This window comes from Ylistrum balloti, unplaced genomic scaffold (genome assembly GCF_031769215.1).
Source record: "Ylistrum balloti isolate Yb309-2 unplaced genomic scaffold, AGI_CSIRO_Ybal_v1 Utg370234, whole genome shotgun sequence".
Classification (NCBI taxonomy): Eukaryota; Metazoa; Mollusca; class Bivalvia; order Pectinida; family Pectinidae; genus Ylistrum; species Ylistrum balloti.
Window position 1 is genome coordinate 55,971 of NW_026782192.1, and position 23,539 is coordinate 79,509.

At 37.2% G+C, this 23,539-nt stretch overlaps 1 protein-coding gene across 1 annotated transcript; it reads right to left on the reverse strand.

Moving 5' to 3' along the window:
• Positions 1-2,068: 2,068 nt before the first annotated feature.
• Positions 2,069-23,165, reverse strand: LOC132552066 (zinc finger CCCH domain-containing protein 13-like). The gene is made up of 20 exons (XM_060216207.1): positions 23,028-23,165; positions 22,621-22,745; positions 21,191-21,423; positions 20,873-20,988; positions 19,723-19,799; positions 18,032-18,124; positions 16,481-17,704; positions 13,794-14,002; positions 12,982-13,284; positions 12,466-12,528; positions 11,896-12,082; positions 10,450-11,452; positions 9,901-10,039; positions 9,313-9,473; positions 6,521-6,903; positions 6,158-6,267; positions 5,359-5,451; positions 4,144-4,335; positions 3,315-3,526; positions 2,069-2,725 (listed from the first exon to the last, which is right to left on the reverse strand). Exons 1-20 carry the CDS (start codon positions 23,163-23,165, stop codon positions 2,570-2,572), a joined length of 5,217 nt encoding a protein of 1,738 aa, XP_060072190.1. The 3' UTR covers positions 2,069-2,569.
• Between the last annotated feature and the right edge of the window lie 374 nt (positions 23,166-23,539).

A 23,539-nucleotide genomic window follows, 5' to 3' on the forward strand; every position in this document is an offset into this window, starting at 1 on the left:
GTGACGGTGAAGATTTTAATACATGTCTCATGATCAGATGAGTATTTTTGAAGTATGGTGTAAAAGATTCTGACTGGTTTACAAGAAGAAAACAAAAGCCTTATGTACAAATCTTTTCATGTTTTATTTTACAATTGGTACTGACACAACATCAACAATAGCATTTTACATATTCTGTATGTACAAAATAGCGACGTTAAAAAATATTAAAGGCAGGAAATGATTTCCTCAACAGAGAACATGTTTCACATGTTATTTAATAGTAAACGTGAATAAAAATGTGATGACACGACTTTGTCAATGAAACATTCTTAAAATCATTCATATCACTCATTTATCTCCAAGATCCAAGTACAATTCTGTTTGTTTACCAACACTTAAAGCAATCATCTTACACACATATAGTATCAAAATAAATGTTACTGATATTTTATAATTTTAGCTTTCCATCTCAAATTTAATTCTCTATATCTAAACTCAAAGTAATTTAATAAATAATCACCATCTGAAGAGCTAATGACAACTGATTAAATTCATGTTAAATTTTCAGTAGAAAATATGCGGAAGTAGTTTATCTAAAATAATTACAAATTGCATCACCGCACAAATCTTGTCGTGTTGCATCACCGCACAAATCTTGTCGTGTTGCATCACCGCACAAATCTTGTCGTGTTGCATCACCGCACAATACTTGTCGTGTTGCATCACCGCACAAATCTTGTCGTGTTGCATCACCGCACAAAACTTGTGGTGTTGCATCACCGCACAAATCTTGTCGTGTTGCATCACCGCACAAATCTTGTCGTGTTGCATCACCGCACAAATCTTGTCGTGTTGCATCACCGCACAAATCTTGTCGTGTTGCATCACCGCACAAATCTTCTCGCGTTGCATCACCGCACAAATCTTGTCGCGTTGCATCACCACACAAATCTTCTCGCGTTGCATCACCGCACAAATCTTGTCGTGTTGCATCACCGCACAAAACTTGTCGTGTTGCATCACCGCACAAAACTTGTCGTGTTGCATCACCGCACAAATCTTGTCGTGTTGCATCACCGCACAAATCTTCTCGCGTTGCATCACCGCACAAATCTTGTCGCGTTGCATCACCACACAAATCTTCTCGCGTTGCATCACCGCACAAATCTTGTCGTGTTGCATCACCGCACAAAACTTGTCGTGTTGCATCACCGCACAAATCTTGTCGTGCTGCATCACCGTACAAAACTTGTCGTGTTGCATCAATGCACAAAACTTGTCGTGTTGCATCAATGCACAAATCTTGTCGTGATGCATCACCGCACAAAACTTGTCCTGTTGCATCAATGCACAAAACTTGTCGTGTTGCATCACCGCACAAATCTTGTCGTGTTGCATCACCGCACAAATCTTGTCTTGTTGCATCACCGCACAAATCTTGTCTTGTTGCATCACCGCACAAAACTTGTCGCGTTAAATCTTGTCGTGTTGCATCACCGCACAAAACTTGTCGTGTTGCATCAATGCACAAATCTTGTCGTGATGCATCACCGCACAAAACTTGTCCTGTTGCATCATTGCACAAATCTTGTCGTGTTGCATCACCGCACAAATCTTGTCTTGTTGCATCACCGCACAAATCTTGTCTTGTTGCATCACCGCACAAATCTTGTCTTGTTGCATCACCGCACAAAACTTGTCGCGTTAAATCTTGTCGTGTTGCATCACCGCACAAAACTTGTTGTGTTGCATCACCGCACAAATCTTGTCGTGTTGCATCACCGCACAAATCTTCTCGTGTTGCATCACCGCACAAATCTTGTCGTGTTGCATCACCGCACAAAACTTGTCGTGTTGCATCAATGCACAAAACTTGTCGTGTTGCATCACCACACAAATCTTGTCGTGTTGCATCACCGCACAAATCTTGTCGTGTTGCATCACCGCACAAAACTTGTCATGTTGCATCACCGCACAAATCTTGTCGTGTTGCATCACCGCACAAAACTTGTCGTGTTGCATCACTGCACAAATCTTGTCGTGTTGCATCACTGCACAAATCTTGTCGTGTTGCATCACTGCACAAAACTTGTCCTGTTGCAATCATATTTTAATAAAACACAGTTGATTTTAATCAAATACATGCTGCATGTATCAAAATTCTTTTAGACCATATAGGTTCTGAATACTCTTCATTAACTTATAATAACAAGTACGAGTATAAAATGACTGAAATATTGCTGTCTTTCTTCTTCAAATATTCATCAAACTGTTCCCTCTTATGTAGATTTTATGACATCACTGACATACTCTGTTTTCATGTCTGTTGGTTTACAGGAAGCATCCTGGACTTTAACTGATGTGTATTTTATGACATCACTGACATACTCTGATTTTATGTCTGTTGGTTTACAGGAAGCATCCTGGACTTTAACTGATGTGTATTTTATGACATCACTGACATACTCTGTTTTCATGTCTGTCGGTTTACAGGAAGCATCCTGGACTTTAACTGATGTGTATTTTATGACATCACTGACATACTGTTTTTACACCTGTCAGTTCACAGACAGCCTATAATACGTTATCATTGACATGGGACCTCTGTTTTTACGTCTGTCGGTTCACACACAGTATCCTCCCTGATTTTCACGGACGTTGCATCCTTAAATAATTGAACACTGAGTTTACAAAGATCTGTGTCGAACACTGGTGTGTGATAGGAATGGAGGTGATCTGGGTTCTGTAACAAAAAACAAATGCCTGTAAATGTGAAGATAAATAGAATCATACATGGGTCTGTTGTATGGACTGTAAAGGTGGAGATAAATAGAATCTTACATGGGTCTGTAGTATGAACTGTAAAGGTGGAGATAAATAGAATCTTACATGGGTCTGTTGTATGGACAGGGCTCAACTGAAAGAGTCTGGCTGGTCAGCACAAAGCTTTACCACTGTTCACCAGCTAAACTTTAACATCAGGATTGAGATAACCCTGTACATAAAACGGACTCACGTTTCATTATTTTTCTCACATACATCGAAATAAGGATGTAACATTTCAGATGTTGTTGTGTTCTGTTTCCATTACATTTCTAAAATGTGTGTTGAAGCTGATTACCACATTACCACAAGGTAACACTATATACGATGATAATGTTACTGCTGATATGAAGCATCCTGTGTGAGACTTACTTTTCCTCCCCTTGGAGGGGAGATGGAGGCTCTCAACCCCAAAGTAAAAATTATGATGTTGGCAAAAACAAGGCTTGCCATCTTTTGTCAATTATTCCAGATCATTTTCATTCTGAATCAGAGAATGTCAATTATACCTTGTATAGTTTACATAGCTGTCGTCTGATATCGAGATCACGGCGAGCACACAGTCCATGGCGGTTTGGTCCGATGCTGTGAATCAGTGTGGCTCTCTCCTGCTGACGTGTTACCTCGTTCAAGTGAAGCATTGCTACATCATTGTGCCAATGAAATTCTGGGCTAGCCTTTCTTTCTTTATCATCTTCAGCTTCTTTTTCCTCGTCTTGAGCTGAAAGGATAAAAGACCTTGTTACCTTATCCATCCTCTTGTCCTAAATGATACTTACCAAACAAGAATCATATTTCACAGCTGACAATTTTGAAAATTTAAATTCGTTTCCATCAAACAACTTACATATTGTACATGTATTGCACTGTAAAGATCCTCCATGTACAGGGCTACCTATATATAATTATTCTTGATGGGTTCTATTTTTTCAGTTTTTGAAGACAGAATAAAATTGTCAAAAATTTTTTGAAATCAAGATTAAAAGCTATATACTTTAACACCATTGATTTTTGTGGGGAATTATTTTCCTTGATTTTGTGAGTACTCTTAATTCATGAATCCATGTGTCCATGAACTGATAAAATAAGAAGAACAGAATCAAGTATCCGTGGAATGGTATTTGTTTGGAAAACAATGAAAATGAAGCCCTAATAAATCAAACAGTTTAACAGTATTTTGTTTCATTATTTTGGCAAAATGTCTCCTTTTTCCTTCAAACGTTTGCTAAAACAATGAAATTTGAAACATCAAATAAGACAATATTTACAGCATAGAAATAAATGGTATGTTCGACTCCCTGATCCTACAAACTAGAGTGAACTTTGACCCATACTCACCTTTTTCCTGACAGAAAGATTCCACTTTCTTGAATAATTTGTCACCAGCAAAGGCACGTGAAACACCCAACTTAGACAAGATGGCTGCTGGCTTGTATTTGTTGAGAGCAGAGCCTGCCACTGGTTTAACAAGAGGGTCACTCTTGAAGCTGGAGAAATCAATCTGAAGCACGTCCACAATACCTGGAGGTTCTACAGAAAACAATAACAAGTTCTACAGAAAACAATAACAAGTTCTACAGAAAACGATAACAAGTTCTACAGAAAACAATAACAAGTTCTACAGAAAACAATAACAGGTTCTACAGAAAACAATAACAAGTTCTACAGAAAACGATAACAAGTTCTACAGAAAACGATAACAAGTTCTACAGAAAACAATAACAAGTTCTACAGAAAACAATAACAAGTTCTACAGAAAACAATAACAGTTCTACAGAAAACAATAACAGGTTCTACAGAAAACAATAACAAGTTCTACAGAAAACAATAACAGGTTCTACAGAAAACAATAACAGGTTCTACAGAAAACAATAACAAGTTCTACAGAAAACAATAACAGGTTCTACAGAAAACAATAACAAGTTCTACAGAAAACAATAACAAGTTCTACAGAAAACAATAACAAGTTCTACAGAAAACAATAACAATGGGTATATAAACACGGTGAAAATCTAATGATTGAAACAGATTTCTGAATGTGAAGGAATCTTGATGGTGTAATGTTATGGTTAGAATATGAACTACATCTGTCCAAGGGTTTGTGTGATATCATGGTACACACGCAGGGAGGAAGGGGTTATATGTGAACAATCATCTGTATATCTTGGTTAGTAGGCATACTGTACTTTCCCCATACATAACTATGGTTTTGACAATTGCTTTTTTAATTTATTCCTTACCTATTCACAAAGTTAATAGAGATACACAAATATAGAGAGGGTGTTTGGTTGCGGAAGAAAACTTAACTATGTAAGGGGTATAATAATTTATTTCATATATATAAACTAACTATTTACAATTCAAAGAAAATGAGATCCAATGTCTGGCGTTTCAGTTTGGCTAGTTTGACAGTCTCCCTATGGTGGATTCCAAAAAGGAATATCAAGTCTAGTACCAAGAAGTGTTGACAGTGCAGACAGTGTAGACAGCATTAGACAAGTGTTTTCTGGAGCTGTCTACAACATGATTATTTACAATACATATTTACAATACTGTACATACCGACAACCTTCTGATCCTCATCACCGATGATGCTCTCTTCTTCACTGGATATCTCATCATAAGACATTCTGTCCTCTTCATCATCTACTGTTGTAAAATTGTAAAGAAAAAAAAACCACAAAATGAAGACATTACACAGAACACAGAATATGATTAAATTTTCACTGAAATCCTGGAAATGATGCTGCACATTTATTTCAGTTTTCTTTCTAAGCTTCTCATCTTGACATACAAGGTGCAATGTACTTTCATTATTTGTGAACTTATCTTGAGATTTTTTATTCCAAGAATTTTGAAAATTAACACATTAAATAACTAAGATGTATCTTGAACCAAGATTGATTCAGCCTCAACCTGTAACTCTTCAGAGGGAAAGGAATTTGTCAACTGTCGAATGATAAATTATCTGTTAGGATGTCCATGAATTGTGTGCTAAGATTAACATTAATTCATCAAGTTTTAATGATGAAAATATTATAACCATGAAGGATTCTACATAACGTTTACTATTACAGAGTAATCCTTCCTTCATTTATTGTACCTGATACCCAACAATTGTAATCTGCCTGCATTTTAAGTACTTTACGAGATAAGTCTGAAGGTAATGCTGTCCTGATGAAGTCTGACTCATAGGCTGAACCCTGTAGACATTACACCTGATACTATAAATTTAAAGAACCCTCCTCAAGCCTGTTGAGATTGATTCCTCTTGAAATAACTGAGATATCATATTCAAGTTATATTGCTGCGATAAATATTCCACAGTCTTTCTCTTTTAACTTTCACAAACCTCCAGATTGATGGTCCTTATCTTGTGACATTTGTGACAACTCCTGTGATTGGTTTGAGTCCTTTTGATCATCCAGCTGAGACTTGATTTGTCGTTCTAGATGGTCGTCCCTATCATCACACAAAACATTACATAAGTGTTGTTAACACATGACTTATACAGTTGCCAAGCAGCAAATTATACGAATTAGTGTTTCATTCATCAAATTCCTGAATTTCATCTCAGGCTATTTTAAGCACAAAACCTTTAAAATCATTATTGGTACAAAAAAGTCCATTAAGTCTGTAAAGATGCTGCCCTTATAATGAATTGAGATACAATAAAAGCCTTTTCTAGTGTATAACATCCAATATGGCAACATACCTTTTTTCCTGATCTTCTGTTACCAAACTTGGGCTGTGACCTTCACGTGACTTCGCACTTGGACTACAGTCTCGTGACTTGTGACCTGAGCTGCGATCACGTGACCTTGTCCTTGGACTGCGATCTCTTGACCTTCGTCGTGGACTTCTGTCACGTGACCTTCTTCTAGGACTACGGTCACGTGAATATTGTTTTGGGCTGCGATCATGTGATGGTCCAGATGGACTTTGGTCCCGTGACATTGCTGGATCTGGGCTATTACTGTCTAGATCTTGTGATGACCGTCTACGACCTTTTTCACTGTGTTTACTGTTGTAGCTGCTGCGGCTGTTGCTACGGACACGTCCTTCATTACGGACATGCTCTGGAATTGCTGAGCAAACCTGAACAATGTGAAACAAAGGATGTAAGGTGAGAGATATAAGTGAGACTTTTGATCTAATTCTTATCATAGTGACCAAATATTTAGACAGATTCATATTTTTTATCATTACAATTCAGCAGGTGATAAAATTGCTATAAATTCACCTGTGTTTGAAGTAAAACAAGGTCATAGGAAAATGTAAGATATGTCACTGCTTCCTGTACATTAGCATCAAACATTGATCAATTTCTATAAATAGCAATTCTTACCTTGAGGTTTTCTTAGAATAACACACATATAAAAAGTTTTATTGAAATCCATGAAGATATGAATGAAGTGTTTTATGGATGATGACTGTGAGGGTGAAACCAGAAATGACCACTACATACACACTGCCACAAAAATGTAGGGCCATGATACCCCACAATCTAGGACAACAATCCTTTTACCTCTGACGACTACCACACAATCTAGGACAACAATCCTTTAACCTCTGATGACTACCACAATCTAGGACAACAATCCTTTTACCTCTGACGACTACCACACACTCTAGGACAACAATCCTTTTACCTCTGACGACTACCACACACTCTAGGACAACAATCCTTTTACCTCTGACGACTACCACACAATCTAGGACAATAATCCTTTTAGCTCTGACGACTGTCACACTCTAGGACAACAATCCTTTTACCTCTGACGACTACCACACAATCTAGGACAATAATCCTTTTACCTCTGATGACTACCATACTCTAGGACAACAATCCTTTTAGCTCTGACGACTGTCACACTCTAGGACAACAATCCTTTTAGCTCTGACGACTACCACACAATCTAGGACAACAATCCTTTTACCTCTGACGACTGTCACACTCTAGGACAACAATCCTTTTACCTCTGACAACTACCACACAATCTAGGACAATCCTTTTACTTCTGACGACTACCACAACCTAGGACAACAATCCTTTTACCTCCAACGATTACCACACACTCTAGGACAACAATCCTTTTACCTCTGACAACTACCACACAATCTAGGACAATCCTTTTACTTCTGACGACTACCACAACCTAGGACAACAATCCTTTTACCTCCAACGACTACCACACAATCTAGGACAACAATCCTTTTACCTCTGACGACTACCACACAATCTAGGACAATAATCCTTTTACCTCTGACGACTACCACACACTCTAGGACAACAATCCTTTTATCTCTGACGACTACCACACAATCTAGGACAATAATCCTTTTACCTCTGACGACTACCACACACTCTAGGACAACAATCCTTTTACCTCTGACGACTGTCACACTCTAGGACAACAATCGTTTTACCTCTGACGACTACCACACAATCTAGGACAATAATCCTTTTACCTCTGATGACTACCACACAATCTAGGACAACAATCCTTTTACCTCTGACGACTACCACACACTCTAGGACAACAATCCTTTTACCTCTGACGACTACCACACAATCTAGGACAACAATCCTTTTGCCTTGAAGACTGTCACAATAATGACAAGACTGCTTTTACCTCTGACGACTACCACACACTCTAGGACAACAATCCTTTTACCTCTGACGACTACCACACAATCTAGGACAATAATCCTTTTACCTCTGACCACTACCACACACTCTAGGACAACAATCCTTTTACCTCTGACGACTGTCACACTCTAGGACAACAATTGTTTTACCTCTGACGACTACCACACAATCTAGGACAATAATTCTTTTACCTCTGACGACTACCACACACTCTAGGACAACAATCGTTTTACCTCTGACGACTACCACACAATCTAGGGCAACAATCCTTTTACCTCTGATGACTACCACACACTCTAGGACAACAATCCTTTTACCTCTGACGACTACCATACTCTAGGACAACAATCCTTTTACCTCTGACGACTACCACACACTCTAGGACAACAATCCTTTTACCTCTGACGACTACCATACTCTAGGACAACAATCCTTTTACCTCTGACGACTACCACACAATCTAGGACAACAATCCTTTTACCATTGACGACTACCACACACTCTAGGACAATAATCCTTTTACCTCTGACGACTACCACACAATCTAGGACAACAATCCTTTTACCATTGACGACTACCACAATCTAAGACAACAATCCTTTTACCTCTGACGACTACCACACACTCTAGGACAACAATCCTTTTACCTCCGTGACTGTCACATTCTAGGACAACAATCCTTTTACCTCTGACGACTACCACACACTCTAGGACAACAATCCTTTTACCTCTGACGACTACCACACACTCTAGGACAACAATCCTTTTACCTCTGACGACTACCACACACTCTAGGACAACAATCCTTTTACCTCTGACGACTACCACACACTCTAGGACAACAATCCTTTTACCTCTGATGACTGTCCCATTAGTGGTGATTTCTCTCCTGCCCCTGAGGCTAACTGTGATTTATGGCTTAGCAAGTCATCTCCGGAATCATCAGTCCAGTCGCTGAACCGATGATCATCGCCTCTATTGCCTCTTGATCTTCCCTCCATTGAAGAAGACACAACTACAAAAAACATCAGAAAGGTGAATAACTCTGTCATCCATTTTAAATCACCTTGACCTATTAAGACCAGTCTTTTTTCTTAACAAATATGAAAATGGGTGAAAGCTGGATTAATTGTATCCTGGTACATTAGTTCAATCTTTAGCTGCCTCATTATTTACCTCATTTAACTATATATTATACATATCATTAAAAATGAAATAATGTGGATGTTACAATCTCTATTTATAATATGAAGCAAAGGACAGTTGTAAACCAGTGAAACATTCACAATTTTTACAGATTTATAGTAACAACCAATATAACTGGCTGAAAATAGTGATAACATATTACCATTATGTGCCTGTTATATTTAAGTATAAAGGCCCTAATGACTATTGTAAAATAAAGAGGATTATCATACAAACAGGATTTCTGAGATACCAACCTGTTGAATCCCCACCCTCCTGTTCCGTGATCTTTCTTTTTTTTCTGTCATCTTCATTGTCCTTCGCGTCCTCTTGTCTGTAGTCTGGAGACCTTGACCTTTTTCTAAAACTTTTACTCTCGTAATCTCTGGCTTCTGGCTGTAAGTATATTTAACATTTAACACTTAAACATTGAGGGGAAAAAGTTAATCTTCCTTATACAAGAAATTTCCATTTTTAATTTTGAGATTTTTACTAGTGATTAAACAGATCACATGAATCTACACAAAATTTAAAAAACTGATGCAAAGTCTGTTTAAAGTTTTTATAGACTTAACCTTACTTTAACGTATCAAACTCATAAAATCTATCTGTTATTTATACCTGTAGATAATAATTGAAGACAGAAATTGACAGCATAAATGATGATGATTTACTCTGTATCATATAAGCCAAATTCTCTTCACTACATCACCAATCATTGTTTTGACTTATTTAACAATACTAAATTCCTGGTCACCATGTTAAATTTACATTTAATCTCAAAATATTGCAATATCTTTTCTTACACTTCTGTCTCGTCGTCTTTCCCTTCGACTTGTTGTTGATCCCTGTGACTTCTCACGGTATTGATCTCGGTCAGATTCCCTACTATGTGGCCTTGACCTATCGCCACGTCTAGAATCCCTATCATCACGCCTACGACCTCGTGACCTATCTCTGTCTTGTTCTCCGTTACTGCCACGACTGCGCTGGGAGTTGGCCGGAGATGTGTCACGCACTCGTTTACTAGAAGGTGCTGGAGATACTGACCTCTCTTCCTCATCAAGACCACGCTTTCGAGAATCCTTAGAATCTTTGAAATCTTTTGTTTCTGAGGTATCTTTATTATCCATACTATCTGTCCATGCATCACTTTTTTCTGCAGTCTTTCCTTCAATGAATTCATCATCTGTTTTCTTCCCATCAACGTTTTCTTCTTTCTCCTCAAACCCCTTGTCTTTCTCTCCTCCATCCCCTTGTCTCTCCCCTGTTTTTGTATCTTCTCTCTTTCCGCTGCCTTTTCCGTCTTTCTTTGACTTTGAAGGACTCTTTGGTTTGTCTTTCTCTTTGTTTTTCTTCTTTTTGTTCTTTCTCTTTTCTTCCGGACCACTATCAACTTTCTCTGTCCTTTCCACAGATCTTCGTTTTTCAGCTGTTTTGTCTTTCCCTTCTGCAGTCTCTCTTAACTTATCATCAGAACTCACATTATCACTCTGTTTTTCCTTTTCTTGTTCAGATCTTCGACTGTCTATTCGGTCACGTTCCTTTTCATTGTCCTCATGTTTCACAGGTTTATCTGCTAGTTCTCCATCCCTATCCTGCCTGTCTCGGTCTTGCGACTGATCCTTTCTGTCACGCTGTCTTGAGTCTGTAATACCATCACGGTCTCGCCGCTCAAATTCACGTTTTTCTATACTTTCATCACGTCCTCTACGATCATCACCATAGCGACCCCCACGCGAGCTTTCTCGATCGTCTGGTCTATCTCTCATTCCGTCTTTGTCCCTACGATCATCTCTCCTTTCCATCCTTGGAAAGAAAGACAAAAACTCTCATCAAAATAAACAAATAATTTGCTAAGGCTACATAAACAATTTGAATTAAATTTGTATCAGGATTTTGAACAACTCCAATGAAAAATTATATTATATACCAGTCAATGCTTGCTAATTCTCTCAAATTTTCATGTTTTTCACCTCAAATTAAGATTAAAGAATTCCAACTCTCTAGAATTCCAAATCTCTACTTAATTGCAGATTTGATTTGTAAATCATCAAGGCCTTAACTTTTTATCAAACATGGCAGCTAAAATAAACATAATGTATCAGTGTTGATGAAGACACCAATGCTAATCGACAAGTAACCACTTTAGTCTTACTTCTGTTCCTTCCTCGTAACAAAAGAAAAATTTATACAGTGAAAAGTTGCTTGGATATTAAGGAAATAATCAAAATTTCTAGTTGGAGTAGTACCTGAAACCTCTGTCGTCTGTCCTGTCCTCGCCTCTGCGGTCATCCTCACGAGAGAAGTCACCACGTCTCTCCTCCCCTCGTCTCTCATTCCAATCTCGTCGTTCGCCCCCAGGGAAGAAATCATCACGTCGTTGGTTTTCCCATTCACCTCGACGACTCTGACGCTCCTGGCCTGGATCATATCGCCCTCCTAGTATGAAAAATTATAAAACATGATAATTTGGAGAATGTGCAGTAAGATTCATGATGTGTGTAAAAAGTGATGCTGATACCATACATTACAGAGCTAACACATCACTAAGTTAGGCATAAAATTTTCTCTTGGTCAATGATATAGGTTTTAAGAAATTTGACCTCTGTAACATTGAATATGAGTGACAGTCATTACTTTGTACAAAATTTGTCAGGTTTCATCAAAGGAACTTTTCTGTCAAATATCCTGAATTTTGACCTGTTAATGAGGTGGATCTTTTTTAAAGAGAAGTTGACATCACTTTACTCTGGAGACCAGGTGAGTTAAAAAAATAACAGTATGTAAACTACACATGTTACAAAGCTGTATGTTTATACCTCGTCCTTTGCCGTTTCCATAGCGATCATTTGGACCAAAACTACCCCTTCCTCTTCCACTACCTGAAAAAGAATGACAACAAATCATTTTTAAGTTGATCTATAGCCTTCGGTACACTTACAATATTCAGCCTAGGAATTTCCCTTGTATTTAATGTTGTTCTATAATGAACTCCCATGTCTAGTCTTTCACTAACCCATATAAGGATCAAAATGAGCGAAAACACAGATTTCTTTTCTATGTAAAACAAGATAATTTCTACACAGACATAAGTAATGTACATTAAATGAATATTTCATGTCAAATATCCACAGGATTTTCCCACTGTCATAATGTCAGCAAAAATCCCTGATGAAATAAAAGATTATTCGGTTAGCTCTAGTGTGAACAGAATAAGAGAGGATTTTGGTTTTGCCTTGTCCCATATCTATCAGATCTTCTGTAAATTATTTCCAAAACTGACAGTATCTACCAATATCAAGATAAGAGGATTAAGCACATAACTTAACTCTTACCATAGTTTTGTGGTGGAGGGGGACCTCCTCTTCCTCCCCTTCCTCCAGGAGGACCATGTGGTGAGGTCCATGACCCACGACCCCGTGATCTCTCCCAGCTGTTCTCTCTAGGATCCCTCATATCTCTCGTGTCACCTCTAGTATCCCTCTGATCACGAGGGTCCACTCTGGGATCTTGTATGTCTCCTCTATGTTCTCGCGGTTCTGGTCTAAAGTCACGAGGATCTCTAGAATCACGTGGATCACGAAGTTCTCTCGGGTGTCGATAGTCAGGGTGACCTCTGTCATACTGTCCTCTTGGAACTATGTAAATATATCAACAAAACTGATACATAACATGAAAAAATAAAAACACAAATGTGACTTTTTTGAAAGAGTGAAAATTTCCTAAAATCTCCAAAATCTAAGAGTTCCATTTAAAAATGTTCTTGAGTTAATAAAACTCACAGAACCAAAAGCCACTAAAGATCAACACGACCTATAACTTATAACAGAGCACCGTTGTCAGTCATTTATACAGATGGAAACTCAATGATTCTTAAGACACAAACAACTAACCATAACTTTAAATAAAAACAATTTAGAGATACTATCTGATTTGCTCATCATCATTGTCATTTTTTTGTATCATTTCAAACATTTTTTTATACATTTTCTTGACCATATTATTATTTACTAATTGAATCTCTAGGGATATTCCTGATCCGGACACCTAATTAATTTTTCCATTCCATATCCCGGATAAGAGTGCTATAAGTTAGGAATATGTTTTCTAACCAAATTGACGATAAACCTGGAACAGACTGGCATACCTGGTCCGTATCTTGGGTCTGGTGGTTGTCCATATTCTCTGCCGTATCGATCTCTCTCACGCTCCCTGTCGTAACTTTCTGGACGACCCCTAGGAGGTTCAAATGGTGCCCTACCTGGTCCATAGTGGCCTCGATCATCACCTTGAGGGGGAATTGGGGGTGGAGGAGGGAACCTTTCTTCATCATAACGCTCTCTTCTTTCATCATACCTGGTGGAAATAAGGAACAGATTTAGCAAAAGGCTACAAAACCTATTATGACTTTGTTTTTTGAGTTCTGTGCTTACAGCATTGGAATACAACTACAACTAATGATCAAAGTAGCCGGTCAAATTGGCCGGCGTCCGGCTCTTATGGAAAACCCTGAATAAACCACTATTTTGAAGAGCTACTAACACCATGCTTATTGCCCTCGTAAGCCCAGTGTAAGTGAAACCAAAAACGAACAAAAATAAAAAAATAAACCAAGTGAACATTTTAACCTAGTGTATGTAGTAATAACTGCCTGCCTGAAAAATCACTTAGATTTTGTCGATATTTGATTTCAGAGACTTACCTCTTCAGAAATATTCGCAAGTACATAATTTCACAAACGCTGATCTAGAAATGACTTTAAATTCACAATTGATGAGCTTTCAGAGACTAGACTCTTCTGGGATCTGATATCAGTAACTAGATCTACATGGATGTAATCCAGAATTATTTAATGTAAATGATAGTGATGAATTCAAATTTGCAATTGTCTATCCTCTCATATTAACACAAAAACAAATCCTATACTACATACAAATCAGTAATAGTATTATGGATTAAGAGATATACAAGGAGCCGGAAAGTGTGGCATTGTCCCCTGTACCCAGCTGTTGGTGTACAACCCAAACATATATATACCAGTACCCCCTTAGTACCCCCTTACCCAGCTGTTGGTGTACAACCCAAACATATATATACCAGTACCCCCTTACCCAGCTGTTGGTGTACAACCCAAACATATATATACCAATACCCCCTTACCCAGCTGTTGGTGTACAACCCAAACATATATATGCCAGTACCCCCTTACCCAGCTGTTGGTGTACAACCCAAACATATATATACCAGTACCCCCTTACCCAGCTGTTGGTGTACAACCCAAACATATATATGCCAGTACCCCCTTACCCAGCTGCTGGTGTACAACCCAAACATATATATACCAGTACCCCCTTACCCAGCTGTTGGTGTACAACCCAAACATATATATGCCAGTACCCACTTACCCAGCTGCTGGTGTACAACCCAAACATATATATGCCAGTACCCCCTTACCCAGCTGTTGGTGTACAACCCAAACATATATATACCAGTACCCCCTTACCCAGCTGTTGGTGTACAACCCAAACATATATATACCAGTACCCCCTTACCCAGCTGTTGGTGTACAACCCAAACATATATATACCAGTACCCCCTTACCCAGCTGTTGGTGTACAACCCAAACATATATATACCAGTACCCCCTTACCCAGCTGTTGGTGTACAACCCAAACATATATATACCCCCTTACCCAGCTGTTGGTGTACAACCTAAACATATATATGCCAGTACCCCCTTACCCAGCTGTTGGTGTACAACCCAAACATATATATACCAGTACCCCCTTACCCAGCTGTTGGTGTACAACCCAAACATATATATACCAGTATAACATTTTGTGACGTCACTCAATTATGTACCACTACTATCACCTGACGATCTAATACAGTGAAAGCGCTAGTGCAAAATGTAAAGTCTTCTTTTGTCAATTATCAATTAAATTTCCTTACATCTCCTCAACATCAACATTTTATATATATCTTATATATCAACCTTATTGTAAGAGTTTATATCTTGATGTAGATCCTGTGTGTTTGACTGTTGATATTTGAATAGAGTTTGGTATTGTTCATGAACAAATTTATGCAACATTCTATAAGCTATGGAGTACTTAAGAAATTGAAAACAAGAGTGCCGTGGACACAATATATGCCGCCACAAAATATAAAGATCAAGATCAAATGGCATAAATCTTACAAAAATCAATGAACCGTAAAATCGCCCCCTCATGCACATTGAACCATTGTATTAGTGACATTGAGCAAGTTTTATGAAAATCTGATCATTAGTTTAGGAGGAGTTGCGTTCACAAGAAATGGATGTACGGACGTACAGATGACGATGATGACGCAAATATACGACCGCATAAAAATTGATGGTAACCAAAATAAAAAAAAAAGAGACAAAAATGATAGAAATGTCTTTAATAAGAAAAGACACTTCTTGGGCACTGACCTTATATATACTGAAAGTTTTGTGGAGTCAAGTTGAACGTTTTCAAAGGAAAGGAAAATTAACACTAATTTTGTGGGTTTTTTTTTACTATGTTTCCATGGTACCATAAAAAAATATCAAAAAATGAAATTTTGTCAATAACAAAAGGAACAACCAGGGCACAAACATGATGTATACAGCAAGTTTTGTGAAGTTGAGTTGAATGGTTTTGAAGTTATAGCCAGAAAAATCCAGTGGACAGACGGAGCCCATGTTAATATTCCCCGCAAATGCAATTCATGGGGGATAATAAAGATTATTAAATCCATACTTGATAAAAGTTTACAAAATATAACTTAGGGGAAATATTTTCATTTAAGAATTTTTGTGATTTCTACCTGCTCATCCTGCCCTGTTGTCGAGGATCAAACTCTGGTCTTCCTGGTGGTGGGCCCCGGCCATATCTACGATCATCTGGGGACATCGCCCTAGGATCACGATGAGGATCATCCTTCTCTCTGCCCCGCCCTTCACGTGAACGTTCTACATCCTTCTCCTTCTCATAACGCTCCTCATCACGGCGTCTGTCCACTGGAGACATATTTCTGCGATTCCTTTGGTACTGTGAGCCTGACCTTTGTGACTCTGGCGAATAGTCCCTACGTGACTCTGATGTCTTTAATGGTGGTTCAATTGACAGTGACCTCCCCTGTCTTTCCTTGTCACGTGAGGTAGAAGCTGGACTAACAATCTGCCCACGATCTTTATATCCTTTACTACGTTGTTCCCTGTAATCTCTTGGTGATTCAGTTTTATCTGGATCCTCATACATATCTCGCCGATTGTCCTTCTCTCGTCCTGTACTTCCTCGGTCCTTGGACTGATCTCCCTTATGTTTCTTTCCTTTACGACTACGTTCTGGAGATGGTGCTGCCCTCTCCTGACTGTATGGAGAACCTCCACCATCTGAATAATAACCACTACGACTTTCTGCTTCCTGTTTATGTTTGTTCTGTTTCTGTTCTTTTTTATTCTTCTTTTTGATGTGTTTTTCCTCTGGCTCCCTCTTGTCTTCAGATGGAGAATGTGTCCTCCTTTCTTTCCGAGGTTCTGGGGACAGATCATCGCGTTCTTGTGCAATTTTGTGGCGTGGTTTTTCCCGACTTGGTTCCCTGTCTTTATCTCTCTCCCAGGTGTCATAGTCTGCATGGTCTCGACTAGACTTTTTCGATTTTTTCACCTCTGGTGAAGGAGTTCTGTTTGTTTCATATCGATCAAAATCTGAAGGCGTTCTCTTGGATCGCCCACGGTCATAACCAGCTACAGGTGTAGGTGACCTTGTGGGTGACCTTGAAGGAGATCTTGATACTGATTTTGACCATGATTTTTGTCTGTTTTTCTTGATGACAAACTCTTCATCAAATTCCTCATCAGACTGGAAGCTAAGTTTTGGCCTTTGCTCTGCATGCTTAACCTTTGAACTTTTAGCCACTTTTAATTTCTTAGACTTAACAGTGTCTATTTCAGGGGGTTCTTCATCAGAGTAGTCAGCATATCTTTTTTCCAAAGACATTTTCTTTTTCTTGTGTTTTTTTCTTGAATCTTTTTCTGGTTCATCATATCTGAAAATTGGAACAAGTTTTGTTTTAACTTAATCTTGGAGAATTCCTCTTTCAGGGGATTATGTAAACAATTTTAAACATGATCTCCCCAGCCACCAGTCTCCTCCAGTTCAATGCTTTGTAATGTTATTTTATCCGTAATTACAGAAATACAGAAGTACAACTGAAGTACAACTGAAACAAAGTTTGTCGGTCAATTATCCCTATGATGATAAACATATAGTTTACTCATTTTTTCCCTGTTCTATCAATCCTTGAAGCAGAGTCAAATGTATTTTTCTGACAATACCAATACATGTACAGTAAAGACAGAACTGGAGATTCTACCTTTTGGCCTTGTCCTTGGGGCTTGGAGAAAGAGCTTTCCCTTTGTGTGCAGGAGATTTGGAGGTCTTGTGTTTTTTCTTGTCCTTTTTCTTGCTGTAAAACCAACAATGTCAACAGATTATTATTGTGTTCACTACCAAATACAAGAAATGAGAACTAGTAGTAACAAGTAAAAAGTTCAGCCATAAAATTAGACGATACAGTGAAGAGAAAGCTAATTAGTCTATAAAAATTAGACAATACAGTGAAAAGATAGGTGATAAGTCTGTAAAAAATTAGACAATACAGTGAAAAGACAGCTGATAAGTCTGTAAAAAATTAGACGATACAGTGAAAAGACAGCTGATAAGTCTGTAAAAAATTAGACGATACAGTGAAAAGACAGCTGATAAGTCTGTAAAAAATTAGACGATACAGTGAAAAGACAGCTGATAAGTCTGTAAAAAATTAGACGATACAGTGAAAAGACAGCTGATAAGTCTGTAAAAATTAGACGATACAGTGAAAAGACAGCTGATAAGTTTGTAAAAATTAGACAATACAGTGAAAAGACAGCTGATAAGTTTGTAAAAATTAGACAATACAGTGAAAAGACAGCTGATAAGTCTGTAAAAATTAGATGATACAGTGAAAAGACAGCTGATAAGTCTGTAAAAATTAGACGATACAGTGAAAAGATAGCTGATAAGTCTGTAAAAATTAGATGATACAGTGAAAAGACAGCTGATAAGTCTGTAAAAATTAGACAATACAGTGAAAAGACAGCTGATAAGTTTGTAAAAATTAGACAATACAGTGAAAAGACAGCTGATAAGTCTGAAAAAATTAGACAATACAGTGAAAAGACAGCTGATAAGTCTGTAAAAATTAGACAATACAGTGAAAAGACAGCTGATAAGTTTGTATGAATTAGATGATACAGTGAAGAGACAGCTGATAAGTCTGAAAAAATTAGACGATACAGTGAAGAGACAGCTAATAAGTCTGTGAAAATTAGACGATACAGTGAAGAAATAGCTAACAAGTGTGTAAAAATTAGACGATACAGTGAAAAGACAGCTATTATAACTAAGAAATATTTCCAGCAGGTCATTTCTGATAGACTTGTTATCTTAACCCAATTTCAACATACCCGGTATGTAAGATTTTAAATGAGTTTCATTTCATATGAATTTTCCTGAGACAAGATTTTAAAATTTTTATTATTGCAGACATTTTTAATTGTCATTTAAGTAAAAATGGAATAGAGGGCAACATCAAACAGAGGCAGTCCTTCTGTTGCTTCATTTCACTATTCATGATATAACATCAATGCGGATGTTACGACAAGTGAATTTGATTGACTTAGCCATGACATATGCTCTTGTGGATATCATTCTAATGACAAATGGAGAAATATGGACAAATTCACTGGATAGCAGACAAAATGTAAAATCATACCTAATGCATTATCAACTACATGTAGATTTTCATAATATTAATCATAATCATAAAGTTAAACACGAATCATTATCTAATCTAATCCCGTCACTAGGATTCCGATCTGGGATCTAATGCTTTTTAGTCTTACAATCAACCAGTCCTGCTAAAATATCTAGAAAAATCACTTCAGCCGAGACATTTATTGTGGTGAGTAGTAATCAGAGTTACAGAAGTGTTCTTGTATGGCAAATGAATGATTAGTTAAGCACCTGGGTGACTTTGACATTTTCTTGTGAGTCCGCCCACGTTCCACGTTGATGTTCCCGTCACTGTCACTGCTGCTGATCTGAAACATGACATATTAAACAGATATGTAAAGGTACATCAGGATGTCGTGGTATTAAAGGTTTTCTGACAGTGACACTTAAAACATCTTAATTTCTAAAGCTATGGAAAGTCCTTTATGCCAACACTAGAAAGGGGTAAATAACAATAGAATATATTCTTACATAGATTGTTCTATTTCTTATTTCCTGAATTTATCTTGAAATTAACGGATAATAATGAAGGACCTAATATGGATATATGCTTGTTTACACACAAATATTATAACTGCATATAAAAACATGTTTTTTACTATAACATCAATATCCTGTAACAAAAAAGGGTTAAGAATTTTTTGTTAAATTTTCTTGTATGTTGTTCAAGTTTTGCCTCTTTTATTATTGATTTAGTATGTTTGTCAGTGTTAAGTGAGGAATAATATATTAAAAGAGACAAAATGAGGATGTCTTCTCTTTGGGCGAGTGAAAGTTACTGTATCTGTAATCTGTATATGAGGGTATTTGTTGAGGTATTGAGTCACTGTGTTGTTTCTATCTATATAGAAGGGGTAGCTGTCCTCTTATAAGTAGTAAACCATAATTCTATCATGTAATATTTCTTATCACCTTATAAACATACTTATTTTAGCTCCATCAAAGTTAAGTGTAGAATCAATTGTGAAGGAGTAAGCACCATGATGAAATTGTGCATTCACTATATCAATGACAAACAGAAACTAAAAGTTCCATTATATTTTACAACATTATTTTTAGTGTAAATTTTCCATTGCTAAAATAAAACATACCAAACCATATTTCAAGCTTTGTCGAGGATGGTAGATTTCAATATATATTTTTTAACATTAATATACTGAAATATTTATAGGAATATGGAAATCCTTGTTATTACTTGTTGAATTACTAAAATGCCTTGCCGGGTTCAGACCAGCATGTTATGAATGGTCAGTGAGTGATTTGTTGTTTCCACCAGGCAATAGGTCATTAGAGAGATCATTTTATACAAGCGCTGCTCCCATCAAACCTGCATGTGCCTGGAAATCATCTTTGGATTTTTCACTATAACTTAAATATGTACCTCTCTCTCAATGTGTAGATTCTCACGGACATCATCTGTATCCTCCAGCTGGCTAAGTTCCTGTCTCAGTTTCTGTCTCTGCCTCACCAGTTCCAGCTCCTTCTTGTAGTCCAGGCCTACATAAGCAATGATAAAGTAAACTACAGGTAAGACCTGACATATTTATTACTGCCTAAAGCTGTATGTAAATTAAGTTAAACGTCAAAATAGAAAGTTAGTGGGATATTTCAAATTTTACACATACGATTCAGAAGCACTTGTCTGATGAGAAAGATAGAATGTTCCAAATCTATAATTTTAGGTCTTTTGAGTACTCACCAGTCAAGGCCTCCCCTTCTTGACCCCAAGAACTTGAACTGTCACTCTCAAGGTCACTGTCCCCTCCACGGGATCTTTTAACAACAATGGCTGATTTTATTCTTGCTTCTTTCTCCTTTCTCGACTTACTACGTTTTTTCCTTTCTACAGATTCATTGTCACTGTGATCACTTGTTCTTTCCCTACGACTCTTTCCCCGTGGTCTTGGCTCATCAGAGCTGTCATCCTCTCTCCTATTCAAACATTGAAATAACAGAATGTATTCTTGCAGAATGTACAAAATTATGTAACACTAGAAGATATACACGTTTCCATGATAGTAATTGTTTTCAATATGTAAATGTACATTTGGAGAAGATGAGGATATAAAGTTGTAAAAACTTGTGTCTCATCCCTTGTTCTAAGGTTTACAATAAATATGTTTAAATTGATCACTGACTGACTGGAAAATGGCAATTTTATATGACTGTTTTTATTGTTTACATAATATTATCATCTAAATGATCTAATTCTTCAAAATCATAAAACAAGCATTTGAAATCTGATGTTGCATAGCATGGCTATTGACAACCTCCTATTCCTTCCATAGTGGCTGCTACCACTTATTGAACCCATTCAGCGGAGACTATTTCTTAACAAAGCACTTAAGAAATATCAAAGAATTTCAACAATTGATGATTCTAATATTGATATTCAATGGAAACCAATATCTTGGAGTAAAAGCACCTTACTGAGTTTTGATAACATTTCCATTATATACTTAGATGTATGTTCATCTATGTATGTATAGAATGTAGGTCTACATGATATACCTTGTTAAGTCTGTGTTCTCACTTAAAAAAAAAAATTATGACAAGCACATTTCTTTTCAGTCAGATGGACAATTCTAAAGCATCCTTAAAATGATTTAAATAATGAACAGCGTGTGAGTGATGTCATATGCATTTTAATATGGTTCTAAAATTGAATAATACTATTCATAATGATGAGTATCTACATATCATTTAGCAGTTGATGAACAATACTGAAGCATTACGTTCAAATCCATCTCAGTATATTTTCTATATTGATATGGTTAGTTAGAAAATAAATTCTCTGACAAATATGATTGGAGATTATTATTACATAGACTTATAATAATGGATGTTCTTTGGCCATATCTTGAACTGAACAACATATTGATATTTAAGGTAAGCTCTACTCATTTGAATCTCATGTGACCCCTATTTCTACACTGAGATTTTTTTTCTGCAGTTTGTGACATAAAGCACTGATTGGCTAGGTGTGGTCACATTACCGAGTCTTGATCAAGAAAAAGTGCCTGGATACATCAGAGGTACTGACAATAGGCCTCGGTATCACAACTACGACATGAAGCAGTCATTTGTGAGTAATCACAACAACAGATTTAAGTCAGAGTAAATACTTACTTTGATGATTTCCCCTTCTTGAAAGATCCATGGGAAAATTTACATTTGGTACCAAATGGACATTCCTCATTTTGCTGCCAGTACCGACATTTCTCTTGGGTATTTTGATAGTATCTTTCTCTCCTCTACCAACAGGTCAAACATAAAGCATAATTCATTGTAAGATCAATCTCAGATGCTAGATTAAATTTTACAAACTTTGAATGCTCGATAAAATTAAATACGATTATAAGCCTGTTTTACACTGTAATATTAAAACTATTTTTCACTATTGAAAATAATGCAACTCTTAATTATAGCTTTATGACTTTTTTATTTTGTCTTACGATTTTGTAAAATTAAGATAAGAAGGACATTAGGTTAGGTAAAATTCACATATTAATGATAATTATAACATAACTGCTCACATCTGATTCTTCGGTGAACGCCGGCTTTCTTGCTCCACCTGGACCCAGTCTTTCGAAGACACTGGGCTTTCTTCTTTCGCCTTCGTCTGGAACAGGCTTTCCTGCGTCCACTGTTACCTTGCGCTTGGCTTTACTCATGATACACGATGCAATTATCTGCAAACTTCATTTCTAGAGCAACAACAGACGCATGTAAGTCGCCATCTTTGTTCAGTTTCGTTATCACCGGAACAGGCAGTGGGTAACTAAATTTCGCCCGGCATTCCGGAATTTGTGTAATTCCAATCGATAAAATAAATAAAAATATAGTAGCTGGCAAAATTTGTGAGTATAAACACCGACGTGATGTTCTTGTTCTAAGTCACACAAAGCTGATTGGAATACCGACTATACAGCGTAAAATGTGCTGGTAACAATTGTATTGGGTCGAGGGTTCGTCCCTCAAAATGCTGCCCCTTTCAAACAGTGTTCAGCCTTTGTTCTACTGATGATTGATCGAAAGTTCACAGTCA

Excerpts from the sequence above, each read along its gene's own strand:
- LOC132552066 (XM_060216207.1), bottom strand. The coding sequence starts at position 23,165 with ATGAGTAAAGCCAAGCGCAAGGTAACAGTGGACGCAGGAAAGCCTGTT. Across the intron at positions 22,746-23,027 it reads CGTTCACCGAAGAATCAGAT|AGGAGAGAAAGATACTATCA; the intron begins GTGAGCAGTTAT and ends ACCTGTTGGTAG. Across the intron at positions 4,336-5,358 it reads GAAGGTTGTCGGTATGTACA|AACCTCCAGGTATTGTGGAC; the intron begins GTATTGTAAATA and ends TGTTTTCTGTAG.